General features: G+C 38.4%; 3 protein-coding genes across 3 annotated transcripts; 2 read left to right on the forward strand and 1 right to left on the reverse strand.

Moving 5' to 3' along the window:
• On the forward strand, nucleotides 1-10,763 carry clptm1 (CLPTM1 regulator of GABA type A receptor forward trafficking). Its single transcript, XM_082181027.1, has 14 exons — nucleotides 1-136; nucleotides 2,574-2,701; nucleotides 3,396-3,519; nucleotides 3,650-3,808; nucleotides 3,987-4,104; nucleotides 4,285-4,370; nucleotides 4,548-4,668; nucleotides 4,772-5,016; nucleotides 7,046-7,139; nucleotides 7,223-7,413; nucleotides 7,514-7,609; nucleotides 7,716-7,851; nucleotides 9,174-9,341; nucleotides 9,470-10,763. Exons 1-14 carry the CDS (start codon nucleotides 83-85, stop codon nucleotides 9,646-9,648), a joined length of 1,899 nt encoding a protein of 632 aa, XP_082037153.1. The 5' UTR covers nucleotides 1-82; the 3' UTR covers nucleotides 9,649-10,763.
• A 1,158-nt stretch (nucleotides 10,764-11,921) lies between these two features.
• Nucleotides 11,922-13,529, reverse strand: mos (v-mos Moloney murine sarcoma viral oncogene homolog). Its single transcript, XM_082181051.1, has one exon. The coding sequence runs from the start codon at nucleotides 13,153-13,155 to the stop codon at nucleotides 12,163-12,165; it is 993 nt and encodes a 330-aa protein (XP_082037177.1). The 5' UTR covers nucleotides 13,156-13,529; the 3' UTR covers nucleotides 11,922-12,162.
• A 322-nt stretch (nucleotides 13,530-13,851) lies between these two features.
• Nucleotides 13,852-24,178, forward strand: relb (v-rel avian reticuloendotheliosis viral oncogene homolog B). Its single transcript, XM_082181028.1, has 11 exons — nucleotides 13,852-14,345; nucleotides 14,940-14,951; nucleotides 15,297-15,463; nucleotides 18,272-18,577; nucleotides 19,077-19,237; nucleotides 19,336-19,427; nucleotides 19,915-20,046; nucleotides 20,155-20,259; nucleotides 20,381-20,596; nucleotides 21,384-21,449; nucleotides 21,545-24,178. The coding sequence occupies exons 1-11, from the start codon at nucleotides 14,303-14,305 to the stop codon at nucleotides 22,012-22,014; spliced, it is 1,770 nt and encodes a 589-aa protein (XP_082037154.1). The 5' UTR covers nucleotides 13,852-14,302; the 3' UTR covers nucleotides 22,015-24,178.
• The last annotated feature ends 1,288 nt before the right edge of the window (nucleotides 24,179-25,466 follow it).

Below are 25,466 nucleotides of genomic sequence, written 5' to 3' on the forward strand. Positions count from 1 at the left end.
ATTGGTAGTTCCCAGACAGAAAATCTCGCGATATATCAGATTACATAGCACCACATTACAGTGTGCGATAGAGACAGGTAAGATGGCGGCGCAGGAGACCCAAGCAACACAGCAGCTGTCCGTAAGCAACGGAGAGGTAAGAATGGTCGAAATAATAAAGTATAGCCGTCAGATGGACTTGTCAACGAACAGCTTTTATATAGTCCACAAGTTCACGAGAGTAAAGACTTGCTTCCTGTACGTTTTAAAGAAGAAATCCAGATTGCCGGTGTGAATCAGCGACCCCTTTAATTCAGCATGCAGTGGGGGAGAAAACAATGTTGTCTGAGTCACGCAGGGTCTTGTTCGATTGTGTGGCTTATTATTACCGGCACATCTCCTTTTTACAAATCTCAGTTTAGCTGCTACACCATTTTCTATCTCACAGTCTGTATTTCAAAAACGAGTAAACTACTGCTCCCTTTGACAGCATTTTAAGGCATCATCACGTTTGAAAGCGTATTTGATGCCCTCAAACGCTGTCTAGCTAGACAGCTGACTTGGCCTCAAGAAACAGCCTATATTGTATATGGTTGTTCAGAAACTTCTATATACTGTTATGAGCTGATGTCTATGAGTTGATCATTCTTAGCATGCTGGCTAACTAGCTGCCTAGCTCTTTCGTTAGCTTCACATGTCAAAGCAGTTTAAAGATGGCAGTATTGTGCAATCCTGGTCACTAATCCTCCAGTTAGACCGTGTAAAGTTAGTGATACAATAGTACGTGTCTTGGGTGCAATTGGAGGAACTGTAGTGGTGGTTAGAAGTTTTGTAATGATTATTGTATGCTGTGTGCCGTCAGCTAACGTTAGTCAGCTACTTGAGTAAATGGCTTAAGTCAGGGATGATCAGCCCTGTTCATAGAGATCTGCTTTCATACAGAGATTTCATACTGTAATTTTCTAGCGAACATAAAGACTTTGGTTATCCATTTCTGGTGGGGTTGGTCTGAGTTAAACGCTCAGGAGGGAGAACTTACTATTGGCCTGCTGCTGAATTAAGCAGCAAGGTTAGCTTCACTCATCTGGATGAATAACCCTGTGGTTACTGATTACACAGGTTATAAAGGTCATATATATGTGTTATGAACCATAGACATTACTCAGGTTTAAAACACTTTTTCCAAAACAAAAGTGGGCTGCCAAATGTAAACAACTGGATAACAGTTTCTCAGTATTTCTGTTGACTTCTCAATCTTGTTATTTTTATTGGAAACAAAGAAAACTGGCCTGATGTCATTTATACATCTTTTTGAGTTTAATTCATCTTGCTTGTTTTTTTTTCATTTGCAATGTTTTTTTCATTTTTTTTTTCATCATTATGTTCATTAGCACTAACCGAGCTCTAGATGGGGTTTCTGTAAGTGAACTGGTTAAATTGGTTCTGTTGACAAAATTACCATGACAACACAGCATTAGGGTCTCCACCTTTTCCAGAAAGGCCATTCCATCATCTGTGATTAGGTTAGCCTAACCTTTGTCATATCATCAGAAAGCTACAATGGACTTTGATTTTAGTGTTGAGAACAATAGAGGTCTTAGGACTTAGCCCTGGGGGACCCCGTATTCAGAAAGAGGATTGGCTGCCCACGTTCATTGCCTGAGGTCTGTCAAGAAGAACAGTAAGTCCAGGACCCACTAATAGAGAGTTTTAAGATTTAAATAAATTCTACACAAGTGCATAAACGTTAATATCATCCCAAGCTTGATTTCACATGTTGGTTTTGTGTTCAGACCAAAATTTGCATTCTATATGTAACTTGGTGACAAGCCTTTTGGGATGTATTGTTGTCATGTCAGAGCTGTTATTTCTAATCTTTAGACAACTGGATTGTAAACAGAATCATTGTGGTCCCTGGAGTGTGTCAAATCTAAATAATTTCCTAGGCAATTTACTTTTAGCTGATCAAAAAAAAAAGGGGGACCAGTGGGAATACAGAGCTAGATGAAAGCTACAGTCGCTTCTTTATGAGCTTGTGAAAATACATTTATGGTAATCATGATATCTTTCTTGGTCATGGTTGAAACTGGTCACGCTTAGTTTTCTTTAGATTGAGTTGATGGCAGACTTCTATCAGGCTTTCTCATTTTCAGAAAGCAGCAGCAGTTTTTGTCGGTATAGCACACACACACACACACACACACACACACACACACACACACACACACACACACACACACACACACAATTTGTGGCTTTGTTTTCTCTAATTAATATTTCCTGTTTTGTCAGTACAGGTTTAGCTGGCACCCTACCAAATGTCAGAGTTAAGGAAAGTAATTGTAATCCTGTATGAAGTAGGCTAAATATAGTTGTAAAATTTGGCTATCTTTTCTCTGCTTTGTTAATTATCAATTATATAACCAAAATTAAAGTGCAAAATTTGCAGAGATGGTGCAAAACAAAACAAAAACTGTTGTAAAGGGTACAATGATAAAAGGTTTGTTCTATCTTTTCGTCTAACATCTTTATCACAATGTGTAGTATAGTAAATGTTCATGGTAATTTTGTTCATCACTGAATGCTCTGTGCAGGTGAGCAGTAATGGGGCAGCTCCCTCAGGTCAGGATGCTCAGACAGTGGCGACTGCACAGGACCCCCAACAACAGCAGCCGCAACCGCAACCCAATGCCTGGCAGGTGATTAAAGGTGTCCTCTTCAGGTGAGTCCTTAATGTCAACCTAATTGATTGTTTAACTTTATAATTGTGTTTTTTTTCTCCATGGTGTCCACGCATGTAACACACTTTGGTCCCCTGACAGATGTGGTTTGTTTTGTAAAACTGTAATGTGGAGGGCAACTTATAGATCATGCGGTTGGGTTTTAGCTTGGTATGCTATAATGTTTCAATGCACTTGAACAGTTTAATTTGGTAATATTTATGCAAATAAATGACACCGGTTGCTGTGATCAATATTGGTTTTGGATAATTGTCAACATTTACTGGTATTGCCTGCTGAAGATATTGTAACAACCCCAATGTGAGCCCACTGGGCTATATTACTCAATGGACGTCCCGTGAGGGGAAAGCAACTGAACGTCAGAGTTGTTCTGGGTGCTCTAATTGATGTCAGGGGGTTTGCATACTTAAGTTAACATACTTATGCAATATATATTTTATATAATATATTTATTTATTGTCGCAGGTACAGTCATTACCTTCACCAGTGGTATTTCAAATTCACTTTACTCATACTTAAGGTGGGCTGAAATGGAATTTTATGGAATACTTTCTCAAATAATAGGTGACAATATAACGCAACTGTGTTGCATCATGAGTTTCGGGATTGCTACACCTGAACATCATATAACTGAAGTCTAATATGAGTTTGCTTTTGTGTTTGTGTATTACTCAGGATTTTTATCATCTGGGCTATAAGCAGCTGGTTCCGCAGAGGTCCATCAACTCCAGATCCCACCACTCCAGCTGGAGCTCCGCGATTGCCCAGCAGAAACCTCTTCCCCAAGGACACCCTTATGGTATTCATAATCAAGACCTTTCCCATCTGCGTTTCACATATATAATCAACCACCTAACCAAATCCTGAGTAGGGTCAGGTTTGTAGCTGCTTTGATAACACGATGTTCTCTGTTACCTGTCTTTTCACAGGATTTATATGTATACATCTCTGAGAATGAGATATTTACAGATTTTAACAATACAGAAGCATTATTCTGGTACCAGCAAGATCTGGTTTATGGAGACTGGTCTACAGGGGACTTGGGGGATGGCTGCTACGAGCATTACCAAGAGCTGGACATCTCTGAGGTGGGACGTGAATACTTGCTGTAAATGTAAATGCAATATATCTGAGAGATGCATGGTTTTAAAAGAAGTGACATTCATTTAGTAGGCACTGTAAAAATCCAATAATATAATTTTATGTGTATAAAATCCTTGTGTTGAGGGACTGTTACTGATGGCCCGCCTGTTTTTGTTCATACAGAGTTTGAAGCAGAACGGTTCTATATACATCCACATTTACTTCACCAAGAGTGGCTTCCACCCAGACCCCAAACGGAAAGGCCAGTACCGCAGGCTATCCACGGTTCATACCACTCGAAGTGAGTTTGTCCAGTTTTTGCCTTTGTTTCTTGCACTCTCTCACTCACATCTGTGACATGCGTGTTTTTGCTGCTCACACGTTTGGCTGTGTCAGCAGGCCTGTAATAACACATTAATAGTGCATGGGTGAACCCACTTTAAAGCCTAGAGCCTGTTTTCACACACTTCCACTTCAACAGTGCTCAACAAGTACAAGAGGAGGAAGTTCCTCAAGACCAAGAACCTGTTGACGGGAGAAACAGAAGCTGATCCAGAAATGATCAAGGTAAGTTTGAGACACGAGCTCTTTTCCAAAACCTTGCACTGCCTCAGTGAAATAAGTTAATCGACATTGCTCTTGGATCTTCCACCATTCATTTTCCCCATGCTGTGCATTCTGGGATTGCCTTGTCAATGAAGGACACATAGGATGTGAAGTTTTGCTATGTTTGTGCATTCTCAGCGGGCTGAGAGTCATGGGCCTGTGGAGATCATATCCCATTGGCATCCCAACCTCACTATCAACATGGTGGATGATCACACAGCTTGGGTGAAAGGCTCTGTCCCCCCTCCCCTTGACCAGCGTAAGTTATATTTTGTGCTAAACTGCCTCCTATTATTATGTCCAAAGCCGTAGACTGGTCTAGAATCACCTCTGGTTAACCTGAGCCCTTCTGTTTCTCTCAGATGTGAAGTTTGATGCAGTCAGTGGAGACTACTATCCCATTGTTTATTTCAATGACTACTGGAACCTGCAGAAGGACTATTACCCTATAAATGAGACCCTGGAGAACCTGCCCCTTCGGCTCTCCTACTGCCCCCTGTCCTTGTGGCGCTGGCAGTTATATGCCGCCCAGAGTGCCCGCTCCCCCTGGAACTTCCTGGGAGAGGAAACTTATGAGCAGTCAGATGAGGACCAGGATTCTGTTAAGGTCTGTACTGCACTCAAGAGAATATCGGTTTTATTTTATTTGTATATCATTTGTAGCTGATCACTTATGATGTTTGATACATGGGATATTAAAGGGGTGATGAACTGAGAAATCAAAATTTCCTTGAGCTTTTGACATATAAGAGATCATCATACTATAATAATATCCTGTAAGTTTCAGAACTGAAAACTACCTTGTTAGTCCAATAAAAGCTTTTATAGACATCAGGCTCAGCAAACGACTCGTTTTTGAAAGTGGGGAACTATGACGTCAAAGAGGATAAAACACCGCCTCCACAAAAGATCAACATCTACTTCAACACGTCCTGTTTAGCCCCGCCCACCGATTCGCCCAAACATGCTAAATAACATAGGACGACATGATAATTGCTAAACCGGATCGAGCTACTTCCAAGCAATAAACATGCTGTTTACTAAATATTGTGCAGTGCCTGTTTGTGGAAGAAGACAGTCTGCATAAGCTTCCTTCGGATTCCAGCATGGTTAAACTTTATTAAATCAGTCAATCACAATTTCCCGACACGGATCTGCCAGCAACATGTAAGTAACCATGTGTATTCTAATGCCTGATCTGCGATCAGTGATTTCTGTGTAATTCAAGTTCAGATATTTCTCTTAAAATCGTTCAATACTGTTAATGCATCAGTGACTAAACGATCAACTTCACATAATTTATCGTAGAATTATGAAAATTATATTTCCTAAATAATATAACTGAAAGCGATCAAAGAACGATCCCTTTCCAATCGCCCAAGCTGTCAATCAAACAGCACAGCGCGAGCCGCGAGAGCTTATCTGGACACTTACCAAACTCGTGATGAAATAATGACACTGTTACACTACACAACGAAGCTCTTACTGTGTATTCACATCGTGTTTGCATTGTGATTTGGTGTAAGCATTTGTGAGAGTGCAAAAATTGCGTTGAAATGATAAGATCTTTATTCACGCGATCAACAGACTGTCATCTGCTCAGTCAGTGCTCATCATGCTGCAACCTTTCATGTGATGGAATAGATTTAAATATAATGCTTTAAACGATACTTTTCACGATTTGTTAATCTCGATAGCTGTAATAGTAAAAAACGTAGTAAAAGTTTTCGAGAGAGTTCATATAATACTAGCTATTTCATATGCAAGCATGTCAGCCAATCACAGCAGTGGGCGTTTGCACTGCAGTCTCACAGCAGACACGCCCCTTAAAACAGAGCGTTCAAATCTGAGGCTGAAATCAGGCTTGGAAAAATGGCTTTTATTTATAAATTATGAAAATTTTTGATGTAAAAATCATACTAACATTATAAGGGCACCCCAGGCAACATTATAATATAATAAAACAATCCAGTTCATGACCCCTTTAAAACGTAAAAAATGTGCTTTTGATTTTTCATACTTTTGAAGGTAAAAGTTAAATATTACTTAGATAATGGACCGATGTTTTTTTTTTAAATCAGTATTCACACTTTAAAAAAAGTTTTTTTGGAACTACAGGCATTTGAGTATCTAAAGAATACTACCCTTTACACCACATGTAGCTGTATTTATTTAGTGTATTTTTTCATATTAACTCATTTTTTTTAATATCCATAAGCAACACAATATATTAAATGGTCAAAAAACAAAAACATTTAGACCATTTAAATCACAAAACAACCTGACATAGCGTTAATGATGATATTATTATTATTATTATTATAATTATATACTTATTAGAATATTTTAAATATTAATGAAATTCATTTATTACCCCCAGGGCTAAGAAAAAGTTTTTCTTTTAGTTTAATTATTGTTAAAATGCAGAAATGAAATGCATTTTGGCTATTGGAACCACAATTTTTTTTCTTGGAAAAAATCTGTATTGTTGTTAAAAGTGTTCAGTTATAACCTCCTCAGCCTGACTCATCAATATTAATTGAGTGATGTAATGTTAAAATTCCAAGCAGAGTAACTACTTCGAGAAATGCCATTAAAAGATCTTGTGCTAATATGCTTGCTTATTACCTGAACAGGTGGCTCTACTTGAGACCAATCCATACCTCCTGGGCCTGACCATCGTGGTTTCCATCGTCCACAGCATTTTTGAGTTCTTGGCCTTCAAGAATGGTAAATAAATACTGATGTATATACGTGTGTTAATTGATTGAGACTTGTGGGTTCTGGTGTCTCTCATTTCACTTTCTCTGCAGATATCCAGTTCTGGAACAGCCGCCAGTCTCTCGAGGGCCTGTCTGTGCGCTCCATCATATTCGGGGTGTTTCAGTCTCTGGTAGTTCTGCTCTATATCCTGGACAACGAGACCAATTTCGTTGTCCAGGTCAGCGTATTCATCGGCCTGCTCATCGATTTCTGGAAGATTACCAAAGTCATGGACGTCAGGGTGAGATGATGCCACTACCAGGCATTTTGGATGACTTCAGTTTAATGCCTAGGCTTGAATTCTTCGATCTCGATGTTGATTCTTGTTTTTCTTTTCCTAGCTGGACAGAGAGAACAGGATTGCTGGAATTGTGCCACGACTGACTTTTAAAGACAAGTCCACATATGTGCAGTCTTCAACCAAAATCTATGATGATGTAAGAGACTTTTAAGCTGCATTTTAGAGATCATTCATCAAATCCACATCATTTCTACAAGTTACAAGTTTTATGATTAATATTTGTTTGTTTTTTCCCTCCCCAGATGGCCTTTAGGTACCTGTCCTGGCTGTTGTACCCTCTCTTTGGGTGCTATGCAGTTTATAGCTTATTATATGTGGAACACAAAGGCTGGTACTCATGGGTGCTGAGTATGCTTTATGGGTTCTTGTTAACCTTCGGTAAGTGTGGCTTCACTTCATGTTTGTAATGGCTTCATTTGATTGCATTTCTAATAATTGCAAGAATGCTCAGAGTCTGTGCCAACATCATCATAAATGGTGATTAGATGCTTGAGGAAGAAGCTTACAAAGGGGAATTTCACTTTTTAATCTTCAAGGCCCAAAGGATTTTCTACAGTTCTGTAAATAGAAAAAGAGAGCACTGTCTGCAAGGACACAGAGTTACGTGTGGAATCCAGTAGTTAGCCTGGAGGCAGTTAATGTATGTTGACACATTGATATTTAATGATTTCAAAATGAAAGTAATGGGAAAACGTTTTCTTTTAATACTCAGATGCAGCTTTTTGATATGTTTATATGGGGTTCTGAGTTAGTTTGAACTTGTACTTTACATTTATGCATTTTGCAGATGCTTTTATCCAAAGCGACTTTCATTGCGCTCAAGATTGACATTTTCATGCATTTCCTAGGAATGAAACCTATGAACCTAGCTTCACTAATCTGTGACGCTATAGTGTTGCTTGTAATTCTGTTTGGTGATGCTAGTAGAACAGAAATTACACATTTCAGCATTAAGAAGTTACAAAACTTGTCATTTAAAAATATTTTGTGAAGTACTTCCTGTTAACTAATTTAACTAATGCTTTAATTAGTGTGCTTGACAGCATGTTTGGGTGGGAAAATGTGTGCATTTAAATATAAGGACAGCTGTTAAAGCTATGCACATTCAGATTGACCTTTGCCCTGTGTTTTGTTAATTTTATTTTATGTTTTTAGCTTCTCTCCTTGAGTGTTAGATTTTTCTATTGGCGTGTCACGTTAAATAGTCTAGATGTAAAAAAAAAATTGCATGTCAAGAATCCTGAATCCTTAAGACTGACTGGTTGGTTAAAGAGAACCTATTATGCTTTTTTTTTACATTTTCATCTTTCTTTAGTGTGTAATGTTGCTGTTTGAGCATAAAAAGGCTCTGCAAAATTACAAAGCACAAAGTCACTCCAAAGAGAGTTATTCTCTATATTAGTAAGCACTGTTTCCGAACTCCCTGAAACGCCTCCATTGTGGTCTTGAGTTTTCTTACACATCACAATTTTAGTAATTCCTGCGTAAGGCATACGAAAAAGAGGGCGAGCCCTAGTTGAGTTACGTTAGTAATGTGTTGAAACTATGGTGGTTATGGTTTGATGTGGTTGACCAATCATCACACACTTTTCCATTGCGCTTTTTAGAAGAAGGGTTTTCATAGAAGCAGAAACTAAAAAGAGCGTTACTGACAGACTGGGAAGAGAAGTTTAACAGTACATGCATCATATTTCCTACAGGCTTCATCACCATGACACCACAGCTCTTCATCAACTACAAGATGAAGTCAGTAGCTCATCTTCCCTGGAGGATGCTCACCTACAAGGCCCTGAATACCTTTATAGATGACTTGTTTGCCTTTGTCATCAAGATGCCAATGATGTACAGAATAGGTTGTCTCAGAGATGGTACGTGCTCATACGTTTCCTGTTGACGTTTTGAATGTGACGATATGATTCAGTGTCATGTCGATTAGTATCTTAATGCTGCTTGTATTTTCCACTATATAATTAGCTGTGCTGCCATTTCTCCACAGACGTTGTCTTCTTCATCTATCTGTACCAGCGCTGGATTTACAGAGTGGACCCCAACCGTGTCAACGAGTTCGGGACCAGCGGAGTTGACCCGACCAAGGACAGCTCAGCCCAGCCAGGAGCTGCCGAAACAACCGCTGCCATCACAGATAAATCAGAGGGGGAGAAGAAAAATGATTAACCCCTTTTAACCCCCTCTCTTGCCCTCTGGTCTTGCAAAGGTGTGATAATGCATCCGCAAGGCTGAATTTATGTTTAATTGTCAGGGAAGGGAACTGGAGTAATGGTATTACGTAAAAGACTGCAGGAAAAAAGTTCAGTTCAACGTTCCTCGTTTGTGTGGGATCCACAGGAAAAGAAATATTTAATGTAGAGTTCCTGAAATCATTCTTTTTCAATCTCCCATATTTTTGCAGTCAAAGTGAAGTAAAATGTGATGTACTGTATTGTATATTTTTGGGTTGGTAACACTAATAATTTGAAGGGTTAGGTGGTCCATAATTAAATCCCATTGGCTGGAGTGAATAGGGTGAGTGCAGTACATATCATTTTGTTTTTTTGAAGTATAAGAGTTAGGAAAAGAGGCCAAATACAGCCTCGCTGTTCTCCTGATTCTGTGTTCTTATTTTCTGTTAATTCCATGTGTGAAGGGATACCAGGAAGCAGAGTTGTGTAGTGTAGGATGGAGGAGGCCAAGAAAAAAAAAGAAGCCAATTCTGTTCAAACGCTACCCTGTGCAAGACAGAGACTTTCCACGTTTTTAAAACAAGAATTGATGTTGCAAACTTGAACAAAAAATAAAGAAATAACAGCCTTGTAGGTATTAATATATAAGTATATATTAATATTATTAATAACTGATCATGATTATTTTCTAAGCCTCTAAATTTTCTTTTGTATGTCCTAAAACTGTACAGCATCTCAGCTTGTAAAACGTAATAATGCTGACTTAAAACATCTAGCAATAGCTGAATTGCCAGTTTTCTGAGAACTAGTTACTTTACATTCACACTCCACAGTTGGACCACCATGTCACGTCCGGCTCAACACAGCACAGTCCAAGAATGCGCGAGACGCAATGCCTGTTATGTTTTTTTTGTGCCGTAATTCTGAATTGATTAAGCTTTTATTTTGGTACGTTCCAAAATTTCATCACTCATGTTTATAGTAAAGCATAAGTGCAGTTTAAAGTGGACATTGTTTTATTCATGTCTCAAGACTTGTGTATTTGCATTTTGGCTTTTAACAGGTGTGACATTGGTCTCATAAAAACATTAAATACATCCAAGGAACATACATATTTTGTAAAGATTTTCAACTGAAACCACTCAATGGACCAGAAGAAAACTTTTCAACATTTGGTTGCACCATATGATGTGCATACTTTCTCTTCGGGTTTGGCATGAATATATTTTGCCTGAAAAAAATGTTTTGTGGTTTTGCCTCCATAACTGCAAAACAAAAAGACTTTTGCCTATATATATATATGAAGAGTTCAGATGCAAAAGCCTCTAAAATTTTCTTCTAGAATGGTAATTTTTATAAAGCTTGTATATTTAAGTTAAGTTATTTCACTTAAATGACAATTAATAGGTAATTTGCATTGCCATTTAAGTGAAATTATTGAACTTAAGTATACGAGCGTGATAAAAATGATCATTCTAGAAGAAAATTTCAGATGGCACTTAGAGGCTTTTGCATCTGAACTCTTCATATATATATATATATATATATATATATATATTAGTATTAAATATTTAAACAGAAATAGTAAAATTATTGCTTGAATTCACAGGGCAATGATGGTTTTAGCATAAACTAATGGCAGATTTACATTTGAGCAGCACATTTGGATTTTTATAATAATTGTTTTTATAATAAAGCAGTATGATAATGGGCCCTAAATAGATTATTACTTTCTAGAAAAATCTTTAGAACTGTTTTTGTAAAGCTTGGCAGAATTCTGGATACAAATTGAGTCAGCAACCTACATTTATTTAAAATACGTGTTTTCACCTGTACATTATAAACCAATAATGATCCCGGGAGCTAAACGAAAGCAAATTAAATTTTTTTTGAGCAATGATCATATTCATAAATTTAATCACATTGAATATGCACAATATTTGAATGTTGTGCTGACACCTAGCGTCGTAGATGCAGCATCACGCAAAAGTTTTGTTTGATGAGAAATGCTTTATTCGCCCTCTATCAGTCATTATCATTTATTTGCGATCAAAGTGGTCCATTAACAGAGCAATCCCCAAGATAAAGGGAGTAATATTCAATTCTTGTGAGCAGCCTGGCGACCACTAGAAAGCTCCGTGTAAAATCTATCATATTTTTCAAGAATGTGAAATAACTATATGCGTAAAACGTGATAAGTAACATGCGGAAACGTAACGTCTATTTACTAAGAAATTAAATAAGAAATAAATTTGACAAAAGTAAAACTAATTCACAAACATTCAGCTCTCAACTTCTCCTCAAATTTATTTATAAATATGAAGGAAATTTAACCTCAGAAATATTACAAATTACAAAAGGCTTGATTTAAACAAGAAAACATTTAATTAAAGCTCTTTATATATTAAAATATTTTTGCTTCACAATAAAAATGGCAAACATTTACAATATTAAACTTACAAAACATCATTACAATAAAACAAATCTAAATATATTTTGTCGTGCAAATTCACAATAAGATCAAAGAAAGTTCATTGACGAGCTGATCTGCGGTCGGTCGGATGTCGGGGTCGCTGTCCCAACACCGACTGATCAGCTTTTGACATGTCTTTCCATAAGATGACTGAATAAAAACATCACTTTTGAGTGATGGGCGCAGATTATACGCCACAACAGCGTACAGAATACACTGCCTGTCTCCCTCATACGGCGACTCTCGGGTGAGGAGCTGCCACATAGTGATGCCAAAAGAATAAATGTCCACGCGCGTAGAAACTTCCTCACCTTTCAGCAGCTCGGGCGCGCGGTGAGTGAACGTGCCGCCGATTTCACTCAGATGCGTCACGGTGTCGCTTTTGCTCGATAGTTTAAGAGAACACCCAAAATCTGCGAGCTTACAGACACCCTGTTGTGATACTAAAACATTGGCAGGTTTTAAATCCAAGTGGACTGTGACATGCGCGTGCAAGTGCTGGAGCGCGCGGGCGATGTCTATTGAATATTTCACGCACTTGTCCATAGGCAACGGGGCTGCGAGTCCGTAAATGACCTGATGTAGGTTTAGCGCGCCTGCGAACTCCATTACAATCGTTCCGATGTTGTCTTTGGTGTTGATGTGCGCGGGTGCACACGTGGTAGCCGCAATCACGCGCACAATGTTTTGATGGTGCAAGTGCGCTGCATTGAGTTCCGCCCAGAAACTCTGCCTCGAAGCCAGTTTGTTTTTCACACATCTCACTTTTTTCACAGCCACAGTCTCGCCAAAGTATGTGCCTTTGAACACCATGCCGAATCCACCGCTGCCGATGGGCTCCAGAGCCTGCAGTTCTCGCCAGTGGATCACAGAAGACCACAGTCTGTGGGCGATTTTACCGTGAAACGTGTTTATGGGAACACGCAGAGTAGATCCACTCGCAGTTTTGGTTAGCGGGCTACTGCACGCGCCAAACTCGAGCCCAAAATCCTTTGGCAACAGTCGGGTGATGGGTATTGGTGACGGCATAGTGCATGTTGACCTCAAAGAGCTGTTGGCTTCGCGTGGGAGTGAGTTCACGTGATCATTTTATGCACGTCTGTCATATGACCATCACAGGCCGATGGAAAATGTCAAGACTGAGAAGTTTTGGTATTACGTAAAAGTTTACTCTAGAGATCTAATATGTATGATATGGGAAACTGTTCTCTCTGTGTAGGCAGTGTTTTAACAGAGGTCTAGCGATAAATAAAACAATTATGTAAAATAACTCTAAATCACACGCGTTATTTGCTCTATTGGCTCACCCGTTTCTACCTTACCAGTGCTGTATTAACCGAGGCTGACGCAATGATGAAAACAAGAGGCGCAATGTGCCTCATTACAGCCTGTTATTCTGCAATATTTACTCTATATCACGTGACTTTCAACTCTCTCTCTCTCTCTCTCTCTCTCTCTCTCTCTCTCTCTACTACTACTACTACTACTACTACTACTAGAAAGAAAGGTGTTCTGTGTGTCCCCGATAATTTAAATATTTATATTAATATATGATACTGCTAATATTATTTGTATATAAGTAATTTAATATATTAAATCATGCGTTTTTGATTATTTAACATTTTTATTTTAAATAATTGTTGCGTTTATAGGCTATAATATAAAGTAAATAAATGATTATTATTGCTAGGCTACTTGACGTATGGAAAGCTATAGCGCACTTAGGTTATTTAAGGACGGTGTTCATTATTGGGACTGTACCTGATAATAACTGAGGCGCTTTCTTGAAAGAAACTCACCTGTTGTTAGTCGTTGACATGGCGACGAATCTTGGGGGTTTCCCCATTTGTGACGTAGGGGGATTTCCACCCACATAAAATTATCAAGAGAAAAAGAGAAAGAAGTACGAGGGCCAACGGTTTGTCATGACATAGTCGTTAGTGGATGCGCAAGAGATAAAGCGGTCTCTCTCTTTCTCTCCAGATTTCTTTCCTAAAAGCTTCCGTTAACTTCAAGGCTTCCAAAAAACCTCAGGCGAAGCACCCGGAAATGAGTGCGTAACGCGGGTCTGATGATCTTGACGCTGTTTCGGTGGATTTTCAAGCGCAGAGATTCAACACAATAACGACCTACGAGTGCGTGTAGAAACTAAAGAGACTCTTTTACAGTGCTTGCAATGAGAAATATGAGCGTTCGGAACGGCACAGCGGAAAATGGAGGTCAGTTCACTTTCTTACACTTCGGCCCTGTTGTTGTCACTCTGATTCAGCATGTTTTAGGAATATTTGCTTTTACTTTGAGACGAAGCAAATTCTACTGCAAATGATGCATTGAAATTGAACAAATGATAACAATCGTCGTGTCACGTTATATTACGTTTTATGATAACGTTACTAAAGTATAATCGAAAGCGAGTTGTTTTCTAAGAGAAGTGGGTGTTTCCAAAGTTATTTAGGCCTGTATCGAAACAATAACAGGCCCGCGAATGTCTTGTTTTATTGTCTTGAACGGTTATAATGGTTTAGTATGTCTCTAGTCTAACGTACTCTTGTTCGATCGAAATGCATGTTTATCATCTGATATGTTTTTTGACTTGTAAGTTAAGTTAGCGGGGTTGTTTATTAACGTTAGCTGATAATAAAGAAAAGCTGTTTCACGCAGAGACGTTTTTTTTTTAAATGACATTGTTTGTCCTTAACTGCTAGTTTTATGTAATATAAATAAATAAGTTGCTTTCAGTTTCGGTTTCCGGAAATGCGTATGTTTAACTGTTTTTTTTGTGTCTTGTTTTTCTCTCCCGTGTCCCTGTGCAGCCTTAGACCTAGGTGAGTGCAAATATTACGTCATTGTGGGGTGACCTTGTTTGTCCACTTTCTGTTCCTTTCCCTGAATATATTAAGTTGTTTGTTTGTTAAAATATCCTTTTAACACCATAAAACAATGTCATTATTTATGAACCTTTTTGTCTTTTCCATGGAACAAAAAAGGAGATGTTATACAGCGTGACAGCCTTAGTTGCCATCTTTTTCCATACAGTGAAAGTAGCTTACATGAGATCATCTGCTTTTGTGTTCCATGGAAAAAAGTGAATGACAGATTTGTACTTTTTAAGTGATCTCTTTATCTACACCTTGTGTTTATATTTATGTCAAAACTCTCTTGATATTCAGATATCATCAATGAATACCTTTTGGAGAAAACGATCAAAGAGCCGAGTCAGCCTAGGCTCCCTGGTCCTCCTCCTCCACCTGCGGACCAAGACATCCAGCCAGTTGATCCACCATGTAGAAGCAGGAGAAGCGCTCCACAGTTGGTCCCCAGAGGATTAGCTCCACACGTGAGTCTTTCTGCTGTTACACTAAAATCAACAGGAAGAGCGGTTGTCTATAGCAGGCATTATTATTATTATTATTATTATTAATTTTTTATACTGTTTTAAATCCTTAAAGGGAGTTTTCACACCATAAATCAAATTCTGTTATCTTTTACTCGCCCTCATGTCAACTTGTATGACTTTATTTCTTCTGCAAAACACAAAAGAAGAACGTTGTTAACTGAATAGTTTTGGTGACCACTGACTTTAATTGTATGGAAAAAGTTCTGGGTGAGCTTCCCCTTTAACCCTATCAATTAAATTTGGTGCATAACTCATCCCACCTTGTTTGTTCTATGGACATGAATGATGCCATAAATTCTGTGGCTTATTTAGTGTATTCACTTGCCTTACAAGCTGTCTTAAGTTTATTGGTTCTATCGAAACTTGTTCATGACATCAAGCTTTTTTTACCCACTGAAGGATGATTGTAATTCGATGCCTGCTTTCAGTTAGAGTTCTCTCCGCTCATGCTTTTCTCCCCCATACAAAAGGCAGACAGGCACATGCCCTCCTCTCTTCTTCTCACTTTCTCATTGGCTGGTTTTTCATCCAGCTATACGAGCTTCCTGTTTCTTCACCATGCTCTTTCTGGCTCTTCTCAGCGGTTCTTTGTGTAAGCGATCTGAGTCCATTCTCTGGCATGTCCAGACTTGAATCTGTTATTTCCTCAAAAATTCGACATTCTGAAACTTGTTACTTTATTTATTTTTTATAATCATGCTCTTTGTGTTCAGTATCCTTGAATGTTCTGCATGTGTCAAACAAACTGTTAATCACTCTCTTTTTTTCCCTCCCCCTCTCTTTTGCACACTCACTTTCTCTTTCTCTCTCACTGTTGTTTGACATTGGTTTAATTTTCAATTGCTGATATTGCATAGGAATTTGGATGTGAGTTTGTCTTTCCATGAATGATTTCAGATATTGGAAAGTCCGAAAAGGAACATGTGATTTCAATGTGGTAGTAAAACAAGCTGGTTTTCGATGTGGTTTTCTGAACCCTTTGTGTGGCTGATTCATTGTGCAGGTGTTTGAATATAAATTATTCAGCGATTGGCAGGCCAGTTATTTTATCTAAATAAGTAAACCCTTTTGGCATTGCTTAATTTATCTGTTTGTTTAAATATTTTGTCTCTTGCTCTATTCATTTGTTTGTTAATTTATTTGATATCGGGAAATCCAGCTGTAAATTACAGTGCACACCAAAGACAATATATTATAACAACGATAAAGTTTTAATAATGTTTTAATAATCTTTCAAAACTCTTTAAGAACAGGAAAGTCCACAAAAAAACTTACGATAATGACAGAGAGGAACAGTAAAACTGGAATCACTTTGAGCATTTTTATTTAAATTTTTCTCCAGCTAATGAACGATAAAAACATTAAAGTCGCCATCCATGTAGTCAATAATCTTACCCCTTAAAACTCATCTTTCATCACCAAAATGGCATATTTAAACGTTCCTTTTCCTGTGAAAAAAAATTATGTATGCCTTAAAATAGCTTGAATGTAACTCTATACCCTTTCTTCATTTAGTATACGCGGATCGATGAAAATGCAAATGAGCCCTGCCTCCACTGACTCATACAGGCTCGTCTACAAGTCGATGTATCAGAATGGTAATGCGTTTTTATGTATCGCTTGAGTCTCTACAACGTCGGAGACGTAACGGTAATTATTATGATTAGCCTTTGGCTTGACTACGTTATCAAACAGCTAATAATGTGTTGCTAATGTTCCACAAACCATGTTCCCGTTCGCCCTCTCAAAGTCAGACAGCTGCCTTCTTAAAATCATTATCCTTAGAAACGCTTTGAACATCATAGAACGTCAGTGGAGAAAGGCATATAGTTAATCATAACAATGTAATATACATAATTCACCCGCTATATTGCTAAGTCTACCTGATTTTTCATATAAACAGAAAAATATACCGGGATAACCTGGCTTCTCTTGAGACTCCCCTGCTTTGCAGTTAATGATTTGCTAAAGCCCGCCCTCACGTTGATGTGATTGGTTACAAGGTAGTTTGTGGCGTAAAAAACACAGGCGATTTCAAACCGCATTTTTGAGACTGTCTTTGGTTCACTGCACTTTTAAGGAGAAATTACTCAGTAATGGTGTTGACTTATGAATTTGCACATGGTTTGTCTTAAAGCATATTAAAAATACCACACAGACATATAAACAATATTTAAAACTTGATTTTCACCACAGGGGGACTTTAAAAGCCAATCAGAATCAACCCGACTTTAAAGAGAATTTGAAACGTCAGATGACAAACTCCATTGCATGCTTACAATAATTAATGTGCACCAATAATGCGTTGGTGTGGACACTAGTAATATTATCATCATAGTTATCTTTATAGTAATAATGTTGTTCTTGGTGTGAACACTCCTTTTATCTGTTAAAAGTGGTTTAGAACACATTTAGCAACCACATAGCATCACCCTTGTAAGCAGGTGCTTAAAACCACTCAGTCAGAAAACCTTAACAACTGCATAGTAACACCCTGGCAACCACCTGTAAAATCCTAGTAACCCATAGTGGTGTGATTAAAAACTACAAAGAACATTTTAGCAATATAGTAACACTTTAGCAATAGGGCATAAAACTGGCAACCTTTCCTGACATTTTACTGACTGTAGAGTGACTTAGCAACTGAATAGCAATGTTCCAGCAACCACCTAGAACAACTTTTGTAAGGAGAAGTGCAATTAATTTTCTTCAAATGCAAAAATTTAGTTTGCATCTCTTTTTTCACAGAATCCGTTCAGCTTTGACGAGGCCCCAACCACGAAAACTGCTGCTATGGCATCTATGCATTCCATGCGAGGCCACAAAGGGCCTTCTCAGCGACGGGGACAGACATCTGTAGCACCCCAGTGTCTTCATCCTCCGCAGTCTGGGACAGAACATCTGGAGCGCTTCCTGGAAAAGCCTGAGATGGTGGTGGTGGAGCAGCCAAAGGAGCGTGGCATGCGGTTTCGCTATGAGTGCGAAGGACGATCAGCGGGTAGCATCCTTGGAGCCTCCAGCACTGATGCCAGCAAAACTCTGCCTGCTATTGAAGTAAGTCTGAGGAAGAACTTTTGGCAAAGGTGCTAATGAGCTGACAGTTGTAGTTTTAGGAGTTACCGTAAATACATTTTTATCATCATGTTATCATCAGTTAGATCTTGTGAACCTCTCATTTAATTTAAATTATGCATTCGAGTTTCTCCATTTACATGAATTGCTTTGAGCACCTTATTTAATTTTGTGGGTGTGTCTGGAATCCACCAACTATCCCAAGACAGTGGGGCTTCCCCCGTTATGGCTTGTGGTAATTAAGTTAAACGTGTCTTTGCAGCTAAAAACGAAAGTTCCCTGGAGAGGTGTGCGATGCGTGGGCTCTGACGGAGGGATTTACCTTTAAACCACACAAATAAACATGTTCACCAGTCATTTTTTCCTTTGCCAAATGTCCATACATGGGTACTTTCAACAAAGGAGCCTGTGCCAAAAATGCAATCACAAAGAATCCATGCAAAAGCAAAAGTAAAACTGTATTTCATCTTTTTACCTTTAGATTAAAGGCCCCATTGACAATATCAAGAAAGTGATGGTCACCGTGTCTCTTGTGACAAAGGACATCCCGTACCGGCCACACCCACACTGCTTGGTTGGGAAAGACTGTTCAGATGGAATTTGTGTCATCCACATCAATCCCCACAGTGCTCGTCGACACAGGTATATTTCTGTTAACCTCAATGGAACCGCATGCTTGGCAGAACGTGATCTGAGTGTAAAAACGTAATTTACAGCCTGAGTATGTTGGTGTTTTCCAGCTTTGCAAATCTGGGCATCCAGTGTGTGCGGAGGAAGGAACTTGATGCCTCACTGCAGAAGAGGAGGAATAAGAATATTGATCCTTTTAACAGTGAGTTGTTGAACTATATTGCAAACTTACTGGCTGTTTCCCAAACCTAGTGAGCAATTTAAGCAGCATACTAACAGAAACTCTCCACGCTACATGAAGTTCATAAGAACACGCAACCATCATGTTGCTAAGCTTACAGCACTTTACTTTAAGTACAAAAATACATATTCAGTTAAATTCAAGTTTATTTGTATAGTGATTTTCATAATACATACTTTTTCAAAGCAAATTCTTGTTTCATGTGTCCCACACACATTAGGTAAAAAAGCCAATTTGTTATTTATCAAACTATTTTTTTAGAAATATTTTGTCTGTATTGAATAAATAATTTTTGAAATTGACATTTTTCTCACTTTGTCCAGATGTTTATTTTATAATGAGGTCCATGCCATATTATCATTAGGTTTTGGAACAGGTCCTAATAATACTCTTCCGCTGTAGCCGAGTATGAACAACTGTTGAATGTTTTTGTCTCGTTCTCCCCCAGCGGGTCACTCTAAGAGCATTGAAGACATGGACATGAACGTGGTGAGACTGTGTTTCCAGTGTGAGCTAGAACGAAAGGACGGAGACAGAATCCCCCTTGCCCCTGTGGTTTCCAACCCAATCTACGACAAGAGTAAGAGCAAGATATATGTTAGGCCAAAAACATACTCTACCAAAGTACTTCAATTCTCTGTAGTTTCCCTTTAGATGATGTTTGGGTTGTTTGTATTTGTCTGATTAGAGGCGACCACAACGGCAGAGCTGAAAATCAATCGGCTTAATGTGGTCAGAGGCCCCTGCACAGGAAAAACAGAAATCTACATGCTCTGTGACAAAGTGCAGAAAGGTAACTGCACATGATTCGCCACATTTAATTGCTCAAATTCCTATTATATCTCACTTGATGCTATCTTTACAAAACAGTTTGGACTAAAACAACTAATTTGTATATCTGGAATCCTCTATAGATGACATAGAGATCATCTTCAGCATGGAGGACTGGGAGGGCAAGGCAGAGTTTGCTCAGACTGATGTCCACAGACAAATCGCCATTGTCTTCAAGTCCCCACCATTCAGGGAGCAGAACATATCTGAGGAGGTGGAGGTCAACGTGTGTCTACGCCGCATATCTGACCGGATGGACAGCGAGCCAGTCAAGTTCACCTATGTTCCAGACAACGCAGGTGAGTTATCAGACATGGCTGAACGTTGTAAGGAAAGCCACCTCAAAATCAAAAGCTGAAAATATTATTAGGAATTTCAAAATTAATTAATTAAAGATTATCCTATTAAAGACGCTGGATAGGCTCCAGCATCCCCAGGACTCTACTGAGGATAAGCGGGCTGGAGAATGGAATACTATTTAAATAAAATCTTTATAAATTTTTCTTCTGTTTATTAAGATGAACAAATTCTACCTCACAGAAAAAAAAAAGTAATTTATTCCTGTGATGCTTCAGTGTCACATGATCTTCAGAAATCTGTCTAATTTGCTGATTTGGTGCTTAAGAAACATTTCTTATTATTATCATTGTTGAAAAATATTTTTCTTTTGATTTTCTTACGGTGCTGTAACGATCCTAAAAATGTTTCTTATGTGGGGCTTTTAGGTTGCTTGTGTTTTAAAGTAGGAGAATACAAAAGCACACTAATAGGATGAATAACTGAAGCCAAAATGCCTCCGATTCAGAAATGAATCACATCCTCTCTTGCTGGTTTCTAAAATATTGCAAAAGAAGGTGTGACACCGTGCCAGTTATTCAAGGGGATTTATAAATAGGCAGCATTATGGTAGTTTAAACTGAAAGTATGCATGAGGAAACAGTAATGCTTCATAATAGGTCTTCTGTTGTCTACAGAACACAGACGATTCCTTTATAATCGGTGCCATTTTAGCCAGTGCCATCACATGCTCATGTCACCCTATAACACTGAAGGGAGGTTAATTTGATTTGCACTTTTGATCTGCAGATCCCTACGGAGTGAACCGCAAGAGAAAAATAAAAACAGATGTCAAGTTCAGCGAGCCATGCAGCAGTAAGGATTTAAAATATATATATTTAATGGAAATCTTAATATCATTCTCTGAAACGTTGTTGACTACATCAGTTTTATCTTCCCTGCTCCCTCAGGTCAAGACCTCATTGTGAACGAACCTGGCATGTCACAGCATTTTGACCCATTCTACACTCACATTCCCGATTGTAACGTTCCCAATGCTTCCATGCCAATCACTGTTCAGGACAGAGGCATCCACATTTTATCCCAGGGCATGGAGGAAATTCACTATAATGAAGACTTTAAACAAGAGGAAGGTTGTATTAGCATGGACCCAGAGGCTTTGGAAACCTTCTTCCAAAGCTTGGTTCAGCCAGGTTCAGAGCATTTTTTAAATGAATTTCAGATCCTTGATTTAAACTTATGTTTAGACGGCACAGATACGAACTCAAACGTCAACCAAGCCATGATGAACATGGCATCTATAAATGACGTGCAATTCAGTCAGATGGTGAATGAGAATCAGGCCTATCCAGCAGATTTGGAGAACATCGAAGGCCTCGTTTTCTCCACTGTGAAGAGCGAGAATGACCTGGACCATTGAAAATCACTGTGGACTTTTGGATTTTGGACATAGTCACTGCTGACTAGAAAATCATTCTGGACCAGGAAAAGGCTAAGTCAAACTTGTTATTGACTGAAAAACCAGTTCAGCTGGCACTATTACTTCCAGTTTGGTAGTATGTACATACAAATGAAGTAAATCACCTGCCAACAAAAGCCAGGAGTGGCATGTAGCCATTGGATTTTTTAGCAAAAAGGGAGCAACATATGCTGCTCAACTGCTTCTATTGTGGCAGTTATGAAATGTGTCTGTCATTTGCTAATTTATTGTGTGGATTTTAAAAGCAGAACAGATACGTATCGGGGAAATGGTTCCAGCCCAAGATTCACAAAAATATTTATGTGTTATATATAACATGATATTTGTTTTGAACATTTCTGTACAGTTCAACTGTTGAGGAATTTCAATTAACAGCATTAAGGGGACAAAATTAGACATGATTCTGAAGTAGCAGTTGGATTAATTCATGTAATTCATACCAATCTGACACCATGTAATTTCATTTAATTTCTTTCATGTAATCATCAACAATTAATCCCCACCAAATCCTCTGCCCATTGCTGGCCTTTTGTAATTCCTGAACAAAAACATAGTTTGTAATCATGATATCTGGTTAACCAGTACAGCACTATGCTAAGTTTTTGTTCACACAAAACGTGTTTTTGCATTCCTCTCTGTTGCTTTTCTATTGTTTTTCTCTGTAAACATGCGCTAGATGGAAGTTTGAACGTTGTGTTCGTGGCTTGCATTATGTGCATGGCGCAACGTTCTAAAAACGTACCGAAGAAGTTCAAACCTGGTTAAAGGAACCGTATGTAAGAAATGTATTTCAATTAATCATAAAATGGCCCTGATATGTCACTAGACATTAAGAAATCATGTTCATTTCAAATACTTATATCACTGACAGCAGTAGTCCGGCCAGGATATTGTCATTTAAAAAGTGAAGTTGCAGCCCTCAACTGATGTTGATGATGTCATGTTGTGTTTTGGCCTGATGCTCCACCCTCCACCTATCTACCAATCACGAAGTCAGTAGTGTTTCGGCATCCGGGTTGCCAGCTCTGCTCTAGTTACCACAGCTGCAGCTACAAACGTGTCGGATAAAAAATGCCAGCCTATCTGGCAACCTCGAGTCAGGGGGGAGGGGATACACCGCTCTACAGTAATTTGAAAGTGATTGCAGTACCAGTTTTGGCCACAATCTTACATACGCCTCCTTTAACTTATAGATCTGGCTTTTTATCTCATGTTTTTAAATGCAAAAACACGTTCTGTGTGAATGTCCCCTTAACTTGCTAACCAAAATTTCAGTTTTCTAACTGAAAACAGAAAGGGAAATGTTTAATTTGATTTTGTTTGCTTCGGTAGTATTATGTCATATGTCATTTGAAATACATTATTAACATATTTTCATGACATCTCTTATCAGGCACCAAATAGAGTAAATAGAGTAATGGTTTCAGCCAATGGAATCACTTTGGCGTCCAAGGGGATTGGATTCTGTTGGGGACTTAGTGGACATGACATGATTAGTTTTCTAACACAGTTAGGTACTTTAGTCAAGTAGTCAGCAGCTATCATGCAACTAGTTTAAACAAGATTAAACTTCAGCAATTTAATCGCTGTTAATGTGAACACAACTCAAACAGTTGGTGAAGAGCAATATGATAATTGGTCAGTTATTGGGATTTCTGGTTATCCCCGTCCACTGAGAAATTTTAATTGGTCTAAAATTTCGAATTAGTTGTATATTAAACATTAAATATGTTCTGATTGGCTGCATTTTAGCTTTAAGTGAGATTAGTAACTTTTCACTGGAAACTTGTCTCATGTCTGGTTACGTCATGCTGTGAAGTTAAACAAATGAAATGAATGTAGTCAAAATAAGTCAGTGGCAAAAAGATTTCAGCGCTTTTTTCTGTTTTAACGACATTTAAATATCAATGTTGAAGGAAGCTGAATTCACGATCTTAATCATTGGAAAGCACTTCGTCTAGTTGTACACGCATGTATAATGTCAGTAATACTGCTGTGATTCTCATTGTTTTGTGTAAAAATCCATTAGTTGCCTGCAAATTTTGTCGCTTTCTGCTTCTCATAGTATGCTTTTGCTGTTGATATTAAAAATGTGGAAAATGAATATTTTGACTCCATTTGACTGTCCCCATGAATAATTGCTAAAGTCACGGGATGAATCATAATTTCTTCCGATCTTGACTGTAGGCAGAAGTCTATGGCCAAAGTCCTTTCAAATCCACCTCACCACATTAACAGTGTGAATTCAAACCCTGCAAACTCTTGACTTCATATGCATTTCCAGATTCAAGTCACATTAGGGAATCAGATAAAGTGTGCAGTTACTTCCTCATTCACTAGTGCTATTGCTGTGCTTTGTTGCACTTCTCTGATACTATATATAGGGTTCAAAACAATAGCCGGCCCACACACACATTCAGCATGTCACAATCTCTGACAAAATAGCCTCCTACAGTTTTTCATTGAGCTTCAGACATGATGCTTAAATTGTTGTTCTGTTTTTAAGGTAATTAAAACCTGTTTTTAGGTTATTTGATTCATTATGACCTAATATCCAGTGTTTTTTTTATTTTAACAAAGGATTTGTGTGTGTGTGTGTTGAGCACTTGAGCTCTTGTGAGAAGTGATTTCCCACACCCCAGTCCACATGACTCATGACCTTTAAAAAGTTAGCGGCAGAGCTCTCTCCTCCCCCTCTCTCCTCCCCCTCTCTCCTCCCCCTCTCTGTGTGTGTATCTGGATAGGCTATAATGCAACTTCAGACTTGCAAGGTTTAACATTGACTAGCTCTAGGGAAATGATACCTCACACACAGAAAGTCCAGTATTAGGCAATGGCTCCACACTGTAATAAATATTTGGCGCCAAAAGGTCCAGTATTGGGCAATGGTTCCATCCCTACTGTAATAAAGTATAAGGCGCCAAAAGGAAGGTTGTTAGAAGACACAAAATTTGCATTTTAAAATAACTATTTGCACTATTTCTGTAATGTGAATTTATAAATGAGAATTAGTTTAGTTTTTTTGACAGAAATGACAATGTAATGTAATACTATCTCACGGCTTACTGAACAAGTATCTCACAAGACTGCTTTTGTCACAAAAACGGTATATTACTTTTATACAACAGCTTTAAATCAATAAATGAATCTGTAACTTACAAATTTAGACTTAATATTGCCACTTGTGTACATTTTGTTATTTCAGCGACAACTTTCCAGACGAATTCAAAGTGGAACCGTTGAGTCTCTGAGCAACATAGAGCAATGCCGTTTCTTTCATGTCTTTGAACGAATCGTTTGAGTGAGTGATTCAATGAGTCATTCATGAATATAGTCACTTGTCGCCACCTACTGGCGTAAATATGTAGCTCAAAGAAAGTGTCTAAAAAATG

This window comes from Leuciscus leuciscus (genome assembly GCF_965113295.1).
Source record: "Leuciscus leuciscus genome assembly, chromosome: 9".
In the NCBI taxonomy this organism is placed as follows: Eukaryota; Metazoa; Chordata; class Actinopteri; order Cypriniformes; family Leuciscidae; genus Leuciscus; species Leuciscus leuciscus.